This window comes from Heptranchias perlo, chromosome 36 (assembly GCF_035084215.1).
Source record: "Heptranchias perlo isolate sHepPer1 chromosome 36, sHepPer1.hap1, whole genome shotgun sequence".
In the NCBI taxonomy this organism is placed as follows: Eukaryota; Metazoa; Chordata; class Chondrichthyes; order Hexanchiformes; family Hexanchidae; genus Heptranchias; species Heptranchias perlo.
The window spans coordinates 19515399-19530999 of record NC_090360.1 but is presented as its reverse complement, the minus strand read 5'-3'; the positions used below and the strand labels follow the sequence as shown (position 1 = coordinate 19530999).

The 15601-nt window shown below is 44.6% G+C and overlaps 1 protein-coding gene across 1 annotated transcript in view; it reads left to right on the top strand.

Moving 5' to 3' along the window:
* Positions 1-15601, top strand: part of ldb3a (LIM domain binding 3a) — a 256055-nt gene that overhangs the window by 215408 nt on the left and 25046 nt on the right. The window contains exons 15-18 of the mRNA XM_067972340.1: positions 6054-6119; positions 8617-8753; positions 11432-11795; positions 14786-14966. Of these exons, the coding sequence (XP_067828441.1) occupies positions 6054-6119; positions 8617-8753; positions 11432-11795; positions 14786-14966 (748 nt within the window). The remainder of the gene's footprint in view (positions 1-6053; positions 6120-8616; positions 8754-11431; positions 11796-14785; positions 14967-15601) is intronic.

Sequence of the window (15601 nt, the reverse complement as noted above, 5' to 3'; positions counted from 1 at the left end):
CTTTAGAACACTTGACTTGGGCCACCGATTCATTCCTTTTACGTTGACTGGCACGTAGAAGATTAATGTGTCTGGAAATGAAACATCGTGAGGACAAAATTGGAGCTAAAAAACATAATGTTTGGGAATTTCCTCTAAGCTTCTCCCATTCCACCACCGTACGGTCGCCAAAAGTGCAATGGAAACCCCATTCACGCCCATAATCACAGGGGATCCAATCAGAAATGCCACTACAGAGACAGTTCAAAGGTCTGATTGGTTCAGTGGACTGGTTGATCTGGTTGATGCTCTGGGGTTTGCCCCCATATGATTGGTGGAAGGGACTCTGCAACACTACAGCACACAAACACGGTCACCAGTGGCTGTAGGAGTTCTCCCAATCTCCTACCACAACTTCCCGCCGTTTACACTGAAGTTATGGCAGGAGATCGAGAGAACTCTGCGTAAATTCTACCCCAAGATTCTACTCAGATTTTCAATATACGCTGCTGATTCCCCTGTGGCATGGGTTATCGATGGTTTTAGAGCCTGGCTGTAATACTTAGTGCTAACCTGGCCTGTTCTTTTGAGGCTACAGCTCTTAATAGGTAAATCTGGGTAATCATAGCTGAGGTAAATCAGAAGGCAGTTGTAACTGTTAGCAAATTATAGACTTGCTTCCTTCCAAAAAAACATTCTGTGGTGTAGATACTCCTAAAATATCTCTAATCCCATATAATTAATACATTGAACATTTAGTAATTCACAAAAAAAAATAAGAAACATACTCGTAATCTTCCCCATCCCATCTTCCAATGTCTCCCCTGCCCCCTTGCAAAATCAACTGCCTCATCCCTGGGTACCCCCTCTCTCACTAGTTAACAGTACCAGACTAGACCCCTGTACTCCATGATCTGGCCCATTGCAGACATGCCATCCCAAGGCTTTATGTGAAGAGTGCAGGCGCATATGCAGCAGACCAGCGGAATGTGCTGCTCAGCATCCATCCTCACCCTCGGGTAGCAGCTGTGCCCATTCCAGAATTAGAGTGACAAAGTCAAAGAAATAAGGAGAAGGGCAGGTGCGACCGAGACATGTGATGAGAGTAATAGATGATGACAGATTAGCGGGAGAATAACAAAGATACAAGAAGAGAATAATATAGCAGAGAACAATCACGAGAACAGATTAATCAAGGAATAGAGAGAGAAAGCTTGTATGCAGGCAGTCAAGACCAAGTATCGTCTTCAGGGGAAACAAAGTTAAAGAGCACAGGATAATTGGACCAGGGTGCACAGACGTAACTCAGTCCCCATTTTAAACTCACGCACATCCTCCCTTTATTTTTATATTTCCTTTATTATAAATTCCTATGTTCATATTTATAATGGAAGCTGCCTGTGTAAACTTGTCACACTGTGATTACACCTCTCTGTCAATGGTGGCACTGTAATGGAAGGTTTAATACAGCGTGACAAATTTACATAGGTCATTTCCATTCTAAATTTGGGCAGAGGAATTTATAATGGCAAAAGTTTACAGAAAGTGCACATTGATGTAAAATTTTCAATATATTATGGACATGTATATCTGCAACACCATTTACCTGTAAATAATGATACTTTAAATATATTTAGAAATTTCTTATATCAAAATAATCATCTCTAGAAATATTTCAGGATGTATTTTTTTCAGTGTTAGAGAATTATTTTGAGGTGCTGTATTTTCCATATATACCCTCCTCATGTGGACAGCATGACGGCAACAATTCCATAATTCCTCTTCCTCCACAAATTGTGCCTAATTTGCAACAATAACACCCGAAGTCAAGAACAATCTAACTTTTCCCAGTCTGTGGGATCTGTGGTTTTTTGTATTCACAGTAACTGAGTTTTTATAAAAAATATATTTTTCATAATCACACATTTCTTAATCCTTGGTTGCACTAATTATTTTGGAATCTGTGCTTTTTTCACCTGTGCTTAATACTGAGGGGTGTAAGAAGCATTCCTCCTGTATCCTACTTTAAAAAGGTATTCTGTTGCCAAAGTTTCATCTGTTCCTTTTTCCAATAACATTTCAGTATTCTTTAAAATCTTAATTTTAGCTCTGGGTTTGAATCTAAACCAAACAGAAGATCTCCTCACTCTCTTCTGAGGGTTGGGTGGTGTGGTATGTTGGGATATGGTCCTTTCACCACTGGGACGGAGGTTCAAATTCAGCCTACTCAAGAGTTGAGGGTACCTTTCCTCTGATGGGGGGAGTGGGCAGTGTGCTGTGCACTTCCAGTAGTGGTGTTGGATAACGATTAGGAGCATGAGTCCTAGCAACAAGCCTGAGGACACTGAGGCCAATTATAGTACCCCCACCACTTCTCCATATAGGACTGGTGGACAATAAATACCAGACATAATGCCCTAGAAATTCTATGTGAACTCGATCCCTGCACCTGAGGCCTCATTAACATCAGACCGACGAGCTGCAGACACCTGCTAGGCATCACCAGGCAGCTCACCGATGAAGACCTCTGAACTTTCCCACAGGTAGGACTTAGGGTGGTGGAAGGGGGAAGTTACCACAGAGCTCGATAGTTACAAGCTTAACTAGGTTGGCACTGTCTCAGTTAACACCCTAAGGGCGGGATGACCTAAAACTCCTACGGAAAGTGATGTTACAAAAATCTTGACCCAGTTCATCCAGTGCAGACTTTATTGGACTAGGCCCAGCTAAACCTGTTCTGTCTAACTAAGAACATATTTTAAATTCTTAAACAGTCACCATAAAAGTAATGCTCAAAGAATAAATCTTAAGTATCCAACTGTCAAAAGAAGCAGGACAAACAGGGTGTCCTAAAATAGCATTAATACAGCTCATCCTACAAATGGCAACATTGAACAGCAGCTTCTGTGTTGACGCAGAGGAGTTCATGGCTCATGAGTTAGAGGGTTCTCGGCCCTCGATGCCAGGATATTATAGAACAGCTAAATGCAGATTCATGACAAAGGAAAACAGAGCCACTAATTTTGAAATTTATACGCCTGAGATCAGAAAGGGCGAAAATACTGGAGTTTAGTACAAATGAAGCAAGACCTTATCCTCTCAGGTATGAGTTTGAAAGAAATAAAATCCAACAATTGGCCTGGAGATATTTACGGGGTAGACTTTCAACTTGCCGCCCAGGTGTAAAACTGGTATCGTGGATCGGCCGTCCGTTATAGAGCCAGCGCCTGAAATCAATGGAAATGAATATTGTGCAGTTTGTGTAACAGTTGGCTGTTCCACAATGCACGTTTCACGTCCGAGCGGCAAGTTGAAAATCTACCCTTATGTATCTTAACTTGCAGGAAGCGTTGAGCTGTTATTTGGTTACTTCAGTCAAGTCAACACTTTATCCAAGTAATGTTAAGAAATGGAGATTATTCAGAATGAACAAAGGCGATTGACAAGGTCTTACAGATATTAAATTTTGGACCTCTGCTTTTCATAATATTAACTCATTTTCTCCGTGAAGATTATGATACTAAATTGACTTATGGAGTCTCAGACTTAGCGCTGGGTGAGGGGAGTGGTAAAGCTTATTCTGCATCAGAAAGCTAGTGTACATAGGTACAAAAATAAATGTACTCACAGAGGAAAGGTTATAGCACTTCCAAAGATGAACTGAAAAATACTTGACTGTAATAGAGGACCAGTCATCGAAAATAACACCACAGTGCCTGGATCATTCACAGGACAATTGCAGATGTACATCTCATAGCAAACTGCACCATGTGTAAATACATATCAGCAATGTTCTGAAATGCGTTCAAGGTATGGCCCATCAGGACATTCTGCAATTGTACATTAGCAACCCAAAAAATAAGAAAATGGCTCCACAATACAACACAGCAGTTTCCAGCAGAAATAGCAGGTCAGTGTATTTTAGCCAGTCCAAGGAAGTAATATTTTAATCCATTAGTGAGACCGCATGCGGAGCATTAAGTTCAAATGCCGCCCCATCAGTCTACTCTCAATTATCATCAAAGTGATGGAAGGTGTCGTCGACAGTGCTATCAAGCGGCACTTACTCACCAATAACCTGCTCACCGATGCTCGGTTTGGGTTCCGCCAGGACCACTCGGCTCCAGACCTCATTACAGCCTTGGTCCAAACATGGACAAAAGAGCTGAATTCCAGAGGTGAGGTGAGAGTGACTGCCCTTGACATCAAGGCAGCATTTGACCGAGTGTGGCACCAAGGAGCCTTAGTAAAATTGAAGTCAATGGGAATCAGGGGGAAAACTCTCCAGTGGCTGGAGTCATACCTAGCACAAAGGAAGATGGTAGTGGTTGTTGGAGGCCAATCATCTCAGCCCCAGGACATTGCTGCAGGAGTTCCTCAGGGCAGTGTCCTAGGCCCAACCATCTTTAGCTGCTTCATCAATGACCTTCCCTCCATCATAAGGTCAGAAATGGGGATGTTCGCTGATGACTGCACAGTGTTCAGTTCCATTCGCAACCCCTCAAATAATGAAGCAGTCTGAGCCCGCATGCAGCAAGACATGGACAACATCCAGGCTTGGGCTCATAAGTGGCAAGTAACATTCGCGCCAGATAAGTGCCAGGCAATGACCATCTCCAACAAGTGAGAGTCTAACCACCTCCCCTTGACATTCAACGGCATTAACATCGCCGAATCCCCCACCATCAACATCCTGGGGGTCACCATTGACCAGAAACTTAACTGGACCAGCCATATAAATACCGTGGCTACAAGCGCAGGTCAGAGGCTGGGTATTCTGCGGCGAGTGACTCACCTCCTGACTCCCCAAAGCCTTTCCACCATCTACAAAGCACTAGTCAGGAGTGTGATGGAATACTCTCCACTTGCTTGGATGAGTGCAGCTCCAACAACACTCAAGAAGCTCGACACCATCCAAGATAAAGCAGCCCGCTTGATTGGCACCCCATCCACCACCCTAAACATTCACTCCCTTCACCACCGGCGCACTGTGGCTGCAGTGTGTACCATCCACAGGATGCACTGCAGCAACTCGCCAAGGCTTCTTCGACAGCACCTCCCAAACCCGCGACCTCTACCACCTAGAAGGACAAGAGCAGCAGGCACATGGGAACAACACCACCTGCATGTTCCCCTCCAAGTCACACACCATCCCGACTTGGAAATATATCGCCGTTCCTTCATTGTCACTGGGTCAAAATCTTGGAACTCCCTTCCTAACAGCACTGTGGGAGAACTGTCACCACACGGACTGCAGCGGTTCAAGAAGGCGGCTCACCACCACCTTCTCGAGGGCAATTAGGGATGGGCAATAAATGCTGGCCTCGCCAGCGACGCCCACATCCCGTGAACGAATAAAAAAAAATCTGATACAAGGATAGTTAGATAACAGTGCAACTTACTGTTTCCTCTAAATCTGATAGTCAGGCGGTATTTACATTGGGTAGACTGTGGGTAGTTTGAGAATAGTACAGTCACAGAGTAAAATATGGTCTATGGATTATAATTTAAAACAACCAGTGCATACTCTAGCTTTCAGGAACTGCAGTGATTCTACACTGTAAGCAAAGAGTCAAGTATCGTCGTAGAGCTAGCACATCAGGGTAAATTTTGTACAGCTCCACTCCTGGTGCAGATAGGAGTACGGGTCAGAGATGCAGCTTATTGGGCCAATTCTGTGAAGTGCATTCCCATCTTCTGTGCTGGGAGCCTTAATTTGCAAAGTTGCAAAGACCATCTCTAACACATGGTATGTGTGCAGTCTATCTGTTCTGCAGCTGCTTTCAGAGTTGCTAAATTATCGCTAGCTTTAAAATTTAGTGAAGTTAACATAAGCCTCACACTGCTCTGGCCACATTAAAAAAAACTAATGGAAAATAATATTTTTAGGTGTTTCTTTTCTGTATGCTGCAGCCATCCCTTAAAAATCTTTTAAATATATTTTAATTAGGAAAACAAGTGGAATTTTAGGAGGACTGCATACACCCCTTTACAGGAGAAACTGCACCATGTTCTTCACTCAATGTGAGGTCCTTTTTTTTTGTTTAATACATTTTGTCTCCTTTTAACTACAGCTGGCAGCAGAAGACTTCTTCCTCCTCCAACTACCAGTCTCAATCAGCACATACCCTAAGGACTAGGTACCTTCTTATAGATTTGTGTCAAATCACTACAAATTTTTAACAGCACTAATTTACAAATTGTGTGAAGGTACAATATTAACCAGCCAACAAAGATGCCAAGTATTCACATTGCACAGAGGTATTCTCATTTTTCCAGCTTCCAGATATATTTTGCAACTTTCTTATTTAACTGAGGATGTGCCTGTTCACTGCAATGAGACCTTATGGTCTTAAATGCATGGGCCAGAATACAAACAGTTGCCGTTGGCAGCAGAATAATACACTGTGAATTGCATGATATAACACTCCTGCCCTTATAAAACAGTGTGCCCCCCCTCCCAGTTTACAGTGAGCAACACAGTACATCCACTAGTCCACAAATAAAACTGAAAAAAATGCAAGAAGAAAGGAAATGAAGGAGGAAGGAATAGTCAGTATGAGATATTCATGGAGAACTTCAGCACCTATAAGTCCTTCCATTCCCCTCCCTCCATTGCCGCCTTAGTTTTTTGAATGTTGTCGTCTCTGTTTTTCAGCTTTAGCTTCACTCCGCTTGACAAAAATATCCCAATCCACAACTAATCCAATATTTCTATTTTGGGTCCCTTTCAAAGTGTTTCCTTTGTAATCCTATGTTGCTCATATCAAATGTATCTTGGTGAACACACCTTTAATCAAAATGCTTTGAACCGTGCCACAACTCCAGAATTTAGCAATGATAGTGTCTTGCAACTGCGTTGCAGTCCAGCATAGACTCTTTTGATCTGCAGTAATGTCCTACGATAACATACAATTCAATAAACGCTGGCCATTTATGTTTAGCATTGGAGCCAAATGCCAAACTTCAGTTTCTCAAAAGAGAGGAGTGTGAGTTCACTAGCAACTGCAACGTGCATTATTTAGCACATTCAATCCGAATCCCAGCCTTGACCAACATTCAGACTCACTCACCAATGAATCCTATCCTCGGATGACATTCAGATTCACCTCCCTGAAAAGAAGGATCAACCAATATTTAGACTTGCTCCCCTTGAATCCCAGCCTGAAACGGACTTGCCCAACCAGAATCCCAACTCCAGCTGACATTCAAACTCACCTGTCCTGGATCAGAGTCCTGGGTGACATTTAAAATTGTGTGCCTGGGATCGGAGCCTCAGGTGATGTTCTCATTCACCAGTCCTAACTGTAAAAGCTTTGTCAGTGAAGCACCAGATGAGGGGAGGAGCCAAGGTGTTTAATAGCTCAGCCAAGCTGAGAACCAGCCCAGCTCTGTAAAAACAGACTCTGTGACTGATCAGTGACTAGCTGGAAAGGTCATAAGATAGATATGGATCAGGAAAGCCATTTGGCCCATCCTAGCTCACCCACCAGATGAAACCTACAACCTCCCGTCATAGCATCTAGTTGTTCCTTAAGTAATTACAGGGTTTTTACCTTCACTACCTGACCAAGAAGTCCATTCCAAGTGTTGATCATTGTGTGAAGAAAAACATCCTAACATTCCCTCGAGTTACCTTTTGATGGTTTGCACTTCTACCCTTTGTCAAAGTGTCATAATTTAATGTCAGATATTGTTCCAGATTTAACTTCTCGATAATATTTATTATCTGATTAGATCCCTTCTCAGTCAGCTCCCTTTTGATGGTGAAAAGGCCAAGTTTCATTAGTCTTCCCTCAGCTCAGTGCTTTTCGTTCTAGGGACCAGTCGTGTGGCTCTTTGCACCACCTCCAGGGTTCAAATGTATCTGTGACCATAATTGGAGCAAGTTCAGTGAGGCTGCATTCTTGGAGTGTATCCTCACTAGATGGAAGGTTGGGGCTATATTGTTAAAGCGCAGTCTCTCACTCGTGCTCCCAGTCTCGCTGAATTTGGCTTCAGGTAGGGTCTAACCAGAACACTATATTTTATGCCAGACTTTCTCCAACTTTGTACCTCTCTGGTTTAGTCATATAGTTCAGCCTTCTAGTTACCTTGTTGGGTGCTGCTCTGTAGTGTTTGGACATGTTGTTAAACACTGAAGGAAAAAGCAGAACAGCAACCGGTGGCAAAATCTTTTTTTTTAAATGGAAAAATATCTAATTTTTTCTCAAACAAACCGAGTGCCAAGTCATGCTGAACCCTTCAGACTGGACTGCTGAGAAGATACAGCACTACCAGGGGGCAATGGCAGAGAAGCAATTCAAAAGCCCTCATCATGATTTACAGTTTAACACTTTCTGCTTCCATAGTAGTTTGTACAAAACAATTCCCTTCATGTATATGATAGAATTGTGGATAAGAAGAGAATTGGCTGCTTATTGAATATCTGTATTCAAGTCTTGGATGTGTCCATTGATCCAAGGTCTGTGAAAACTGATGATAAGAGAAGAGACATTTCTGCTGCTCGCTCCCAGTCATGGATTTGATAACTTTGCCTTTGGCATCCTGTTTGGCTCCGTTCCAAAGGTGACAACTTAATCATGCTTCCCTTGTATTTCCCATTCACTTTCCATCCTGTTTTTTTAAATTCTCCAGTGACGGCTTCACAAGCAACACCACAGTGACCGGGCCTCCAGCTCCTCAACTTTACGCAGAAGCCTCAAACCCTGCTTCCAAACCAAAGGTTGTCAGCACAGCAAGTATCAGACCTGCAGCCTATCAGTCAGGTGGAGGTAATACACTAAAGCACCATTTGTTTTTGACTGAGTTGGGAAGGGAAGATGGCTATCTGAGCATCCCTGGAAAGAGTAAGGGGCTCGGAGGAGCATTTTAGTTGCATACACCCTGTTACCAGACTCTGTTACATTCAAGTCACTTCCTAATGATAAAAATGAAGCATTTCTGTCTGAGATATACAACATTGGCATCAACTTCTTTATTTCTGTTACAGTATATGAAGGGCTAAAACGTCCTTCACTCGCAGAAATAAAAATGTCTTAGCATATTTGGATGCAACTGTTGCAGAATTAGTCATTTGAGCCAAGCACATGAGGGAGCAGCTAAGCCATTCAATTCAAATGCAACATTTTATGAGACTGCTTCAAATATATATTTGATTGGCAGCTCTTTTTCAGTTTAACAGTTATTTAAATGTACTTGGACACAGTAATTTTTTTAAAGTATTTCTCAGCCTGTTTGATTCAAATTAAAGAATCTGCTTTAAGCCTTCGGCAAGATAATAGCTAGACCAGAGAGCCCTTGTGAATGGCAAGGGAAAAAAATGGCACATGAGATTATTATGTACCTTTAGTTTACCACAGCATCATGAACATATTACCTATATAGCTAGACAAGTAAAAGCACTCTCTGGGACACACTGAGTGAAGGCTTCCCCACAGGACCCAGCTAAGATGTTGAACCACAGAAATATCTAAGGAGTAAAAACCTAAAAAGTAACACAATATCTAATTGGATGACTGCATTTTCAGCTCTAACTCTGGTTTAGATTTGCACAGCCAATTAATGGACTGGAGTTTTACAAATGGGCAAGTTGCTGCACAGTGTAGAACTAGAGTGTCAAATTCAATTATTCTGACCTGAGGATACAATGTTTTCTAACGGGGTGCTATGCCATGTAATGCACAGTGTATTATATAGTTGACCTCCTTCAATTAACTGGTTCTCCAAGGGTGGGCATCATGTTACCAATTCACATTCCCCTGTCAATTTGCAACTTTAGAAAATGCTAATCTATGGGCTGGCCCGGCACTTCAAAAACAAACTGAACTTAAATGATGGTAGTACTGGGGCAGGGGTGTTGAGCTGCCTGGTTTCTTTTCAATTGGCTGCAGCTCATGTCAGTCATGGGCAGCTCCTCAACTGGAGTCCTGTTACAAATGGATGTGATCCAACCGCTGCGCACTGTAGGCAGAAATTCCTCGCTACATATTGCAGTGGCCAGCATCATTGCCATTAGTAACAACACTGAGTAAAGGGAGTAATGGATGGCAGTGAAAGAGAGAGTTTGAAGGGAGAAAAGCTGATTAGTTTTTTGGGGGGAAACAATGACGACAGCAACAACTTACATTTATATAGTGCCTTCAACTTAGAAAAGGAGGAGGGGCCAAAGGTTTAATCAAAGAGGTGTGTTTTAAGTACAGACTTAGAGGGGGAGTGGAAAGCAATAGGTGAGGGGTTTAGGTAAGGGATTCCAGAGCATGGGCCTAGATAGCTGAAGCTACAGTTGCCAATGGTGGGGCGAAGTGATTGTGGGACGCACAAGAGGCTAACGTCAGACAAACAGAGAGTTCAAGGGACATTTTAGCATTGGAGAAACTTACAGCAATAGGGAGGGGCACGGCCATGGAGGGATTTAAACACAATGACGAGAATCTTAAATTTGAGTTATTAGGGGACTGGGAGCCAATCTAAGTCAGTGAGGGCAGGGGTGATGGGTGAGTTGGGCATGGTGCGGGATAGGATAGGACAGCAGAGTTTTGGATGCACTGAAGATCACAGTGGTGGATAGGAGGCTGGCCAGGGGGGCATTGTAATAGTCGAGTCTGGAGGTGACAAAGGATGGATGAGGTTTTTCAGGGCAGATGGGCTGAGGTAGGGCGGATGTGGGCAATGTTATGGGGATGGAAGTAGGCAGCCTTTGTAATTAGGAGGATATGGGTTGAATAGGACACCAAGGTTGTGAATCTGGTTCAGGCTGACACAGTTGCCGGGAGAGGGATGGAATCGGTGGCGAGCGTACGAATTTTGTGGTGGGGCTAAAGAGGATGGACTTGGCCTTCCCAATGTTTAGCTGGAAGGGGGAAAAGTTGGGAGGAGTGGTTGGGGAGGGGGGAAGGAAGAAGCTGGGAGTGGCATTTTGAGATGACCAGGAAGGAGAGTGCCAGCATGCGATGAGGCAGGGAGGGAAAGAGTACCAGCTACAACCGGGCAGGGGAAAGAATCCCAGCATGAACTATGGAGAAGGGGGAATGTATGCCTCATTCTTTCCTTCTTTCTCATTCTATCTGGGTCATTCTCTCTGTCTTCTTGTTTGTCTTCCAATCTTTCTCTCTCTCTCTCTGACAGAACACTGTTTCCTCTAACAAAAAAAGAGTATACTGGAAACGCTCAGCCGCATCTAAGAAGGGAACAGACACGTTAACTTTTCTTGCACTCTACACCCCCATAATATGCTGACTGACCTGCTGTGTGCTTCCAGCATTTTCTGTTTTTTTGCTTTTTACTGTTTCCTTTGTATTGCACGGTCTGAACATCATGTGCTTGTCCGATAATCACAATCATTTAGACAGATAGCCTGCCAAAAGGTGTTCTTTTTAAGAATTCAGCTCCATGTCTGTTTTGTGGGGCTACCGTTCGGGATTTTATTATTTATCCGTTTCTTTCAATTCAGTCTCTTCAGAGCACATGCACAGTAGCACTGCCACGTTCAGTGTTGCTAAGCCAGCTCCAGCCCCTGAACCAGTGCAACCAGCATCAGGTAGTCGACCACCGTGGATAACAGATGACAGCTTCGCCCAGAAGTTCCAGGCCGGAAAAAGCACCACTACCCTCACCAAACATATTCAACCTTTGCCACATTCTGCACCACCAAAGCCACCGGTGTTGACCCTGCCCCAGACACCTGCCCATGTTCCTGCACATGCTCCAATGCCAGGGCAGACCACTGGAGGCACTCGCAACCTTGTGCAAAGGGCTGAGAGATATCCAGCAAGTAGCCGAACTCCTCTGTGTGGACAGTGTAACAGTATTATCAGGTGAGGATTTGTTCGCTTATTGTTCCACTTTAGCCGTGGCTAATTTAAGTGCCTTCTTTGCATGGAGCTTACCTTGGAATTCCTCCCTAAACATCTCCGCCTCTCTATCCCTCTCTCCTCCTTTAAGACGCTCCTTAAAACCTATCTCTTTGACCAAGCTTTTGGTCACCTGTCCTAATATCTTCTTATATGGATCAGTGTCCAATTTTGTTTGATAATCGCTGCTGTGAAGTGCCTTGGGATGTTTTACTACATTCAAGGCATGATATAATTGCTAGTTGTTGTTGTTGGGTATTTAAGGAGAAAAAAGGAGGACGGGTTGTCCCTCCTGTTGATTGCTTCAGAATGTCTTGGCGGCCAATCAGTTGATGGTGCAGCAATCACAAATCAGCAGTTCTAACGGTATCAGATGAAGGGTCAAAAGCTAACATTTTCTGACAGGAGTGAATCAGAAGCGCTGGGCAAGCCGCCCAGGTAAGTTAAAAATCGTTACTGTTACTTCATCTGTCACAGGTAAAGTGCCTTAAGTACCTCAATGAGGTACATTTGGCTCTTTAACTATTATCCCGCCGGCTTTAATTGCTGGTGGCTCCCTGGGAAACTCAGAAGTCGGAGGGTTAGAGCCGGCTTCCGAACCCGAACGGGATTGCCATGATTTTCGGAGCCCCCCAACGCACCCGCAATTGCCTCCTAAAATTGAGCCCAATATGGTAGAAAGATGAAGATGTATCCCTCAAACTAGGAGATACAGAAGTTGATTTTGAAGTGACTGCTTCCATTCAGCAGGAGGCAGGCGGAGTAAGCTCACCGCCCGCCCCATGGAAGCGGTTAGACCATTTTCAGGGTTGGGCCTTATTTGAATTCCATCACGAGCAGCTCGCCAATCGGGGAGGGCAGGAAGTCGGCGGCTCCTTCGTGGAGGAGGTAGGTTAGAGTGGGAGGGGGAGGCAATCATGAGGGAGGGTTGTGCTTTGGGGAGGGGGTGGATTTTTGTAGGGCTAGGAGGAGCATTAACGCTCTCTCTGAAACCACAAAAATCATTTTAAAAAAAAACCTTTTGCTTACCTATATTCTTGAGTGGCCTGCAACGGTCCCCTTAAGGTCACTGGTTAGGCCGCTCCACGCCAAGTAGCAATGGGTGGAATGCGCATGGCACACGCTCTTCCTATTGGTATTTCAAAATTGCATTGAGGTCCTATTGACATCAAAGGCCCTGATTTGCCTGTTTCCGGTGGGAGCCTGCGCCACCCACCTCAAGGCCCTCATCAAAATGGCGATGAGCGAGATGTGGGTGGGAATGGGGCGGTAAGTGCTGTGCCGCCATTTTCATCACGCTACCGCCCCGTTTCCACACAATGAAAGGGGATGAAAACTGACCCCACAGGCTTCACTTTTTGAAATAATACACACCTAAAGCACTTTCCACTGAAAGTACTCTCCCTAACTTTTAATGTGCTTTCCAAAACAGATAAACAGGGAACATTTGCTGCCTGGAGCAAGATTTTGTAATTAGGTCTTACCTAGCATGACAAATCCTGTATATAACAGTGAACAGGAAGTGATTTGTTAGATTAGCATTTGATGCAGTAGAAGTGAGTGGGAAAGGATTGGTGCAGTGCAGTTGTGTATAATGGCAGTACAGAGATGCCAGTTTGGTCCATTGGAATTCTATAAGGTGGGTGGGGTTCAGAACTGGTTTGGTCCAGTGGAACACTACATTGGGATTGGGTTTGCATTGATCTGTAATTCAAACTGATAGCATTTTTGAGGTGTTTAACAGGTCATACTGAATTTACCTGTAATGCATAGTGCTATGGTTACTATGAATGGGAGAAATTGGGATACATTTTTTATTGTAGTATTGTTAATTGATCTTGCATGTCATTGCTCACAGACAAAAATAAAACTTGTGTCTCTACCTGTAACTATCTCTCTGTTTCTCTCCTGCTGTCTGATACTTTTTGTGCTTTTCTGTTTGTCTTCTATGCTTTCTCTACGGCTTTCAAACCCCAAGGGCTCATTTTTAAAACCGAGCCAGGAAGGGGGCGGGGGGGTCAAACTGAGGACGGGAAACCCATCAGTACGGGTTTCCCGGACGTCCTTACAATTTTGACGTAAGGGCGTCTTGTCAATTTCCCGTCCGACTGACCGGCCTGATTGCAGGCTGGTCTCAGTCGGACGGGAGACCAGCCAAGGAGAGGATGTGTTCAGGCAAGTCTTCAGGTAAGTCTTTGTTTGTATGGATGGGGGAGGGGGGCATGGGTTGGCATGGGTGGGCACAGGGGTCGTGAGTCATGGGGGATGGGATCGGGGGTCAGTCATGGAGGTGGGGTGACGGGATCGGGGAGTCATCATGGGGGCCCGTGATCGTTGAGGGGGAGGGTCAGGGGTGGGAGGATCGGGGTCGGAGGGTCCACGGTCAAGGTGGGGGGGGGGGGGGTCTGCGATCAGCAGGGGGGACCGCGATTGAGGGTCATGTGTCTGCCATCATTGGAGGGTCAGTGCAGGTAGGCTTGTTGGGCCTGGGGGAAGCACTCCTGCTCCTCCAGGCCCACAAGCTGTGCCTTTCTAGGCACCTACCTGTTAGTCTCGGGCCTTCTCACCTCCTTTAACGAGGCGTAAAACAGAAGGCCCGGGAATCCTGGCCCTCCGGGGTTGAAATTGGGAATTCAAGAAAAATGGAGGCCTGAAGCCTACTTGAATGGTTTTAAGGCCTGACCCGCCTCCTGGGGCAGGTTGGTTGCCTGGCCCTCGTCCCGCCTCGGTGAAAACCGGAAATAGGTTGGTTGGGGGCAGGTCTGAAATGGTGGTAATTTCTAATGCACCCCGCCCCCAACCCACCTGTTTTTTACTTTGAAAATTGAGCCCCAACTCTCTCAATGCAATCTCTGTTCGGGTCTGACTTTTTTTCTGACCCTTTCTCTTAGAAGTTCTATGATTCTATGATCCTGCTATATTACTATATATTATATTTCTCTTTCTGTCTCCAGAGGTCCTTTTCTTGTGGCCTTGGGCCGCTCCTGGCACCCAGAAGAGTTTAACTGCGCTTACTGCAAGACCTCACTGGTTGATACTGGATTTGTAGAGGAGCAGAACAATATTTATTGTGAACGGTGCTATGAGCAGTTCTTTGCTCCAAATTGTGCCAAGTGTAATGCAAAGATCATGGGGGTAAGTGAGGACTTGAGAGCAAACAGTATTAAGAGCAGACAAGTAGGTAGCAGCACCTAATCAGAATTCAACGTTAACTGCACAAGTAGAAAAGTATGATGATTCATTTATATTATAGAACCAAGTCCATTGGAAGCAGTTCTAAAATACAACTTTGCTTTCCTGCTGCCAAATCTGCTTCATTTATACTGCAGGCACATTCAGGAGTACCAGATAACTGTGCATGTGCAGAGGTTGCTGAATAGCTTCAGGAGCAGGAACCTTGGCTGATTTACCCCTTCTTAATCCAAGGGCACTGAGACCAATAGTAATGACCCTACTACCACCCCAGCTAACTCAGTACAGAAAGGGAATTAAACGTAGGACCTCCCTGATCTGTACGGCTCCACTGCTCACTGGATAAACTCACTGAACCATCAGGAGAGCCTTTTGAATACCCTCTTGGTTGCTCATCAAGGATTTAAGTGCACTTACAATATAATACTTGCAAATATTTGGTAAAGAAATGGAGTAATAAGGACTCTGGAAAGCAGTGACAGATTCTGGCTCACGGGTGCTCTGGTGCCTCGGCCATGTGGGGAGTCCTCATTTTGTGCTGGACAGGGAGTGCATCAGGTTATTATGTCATAGGAGGC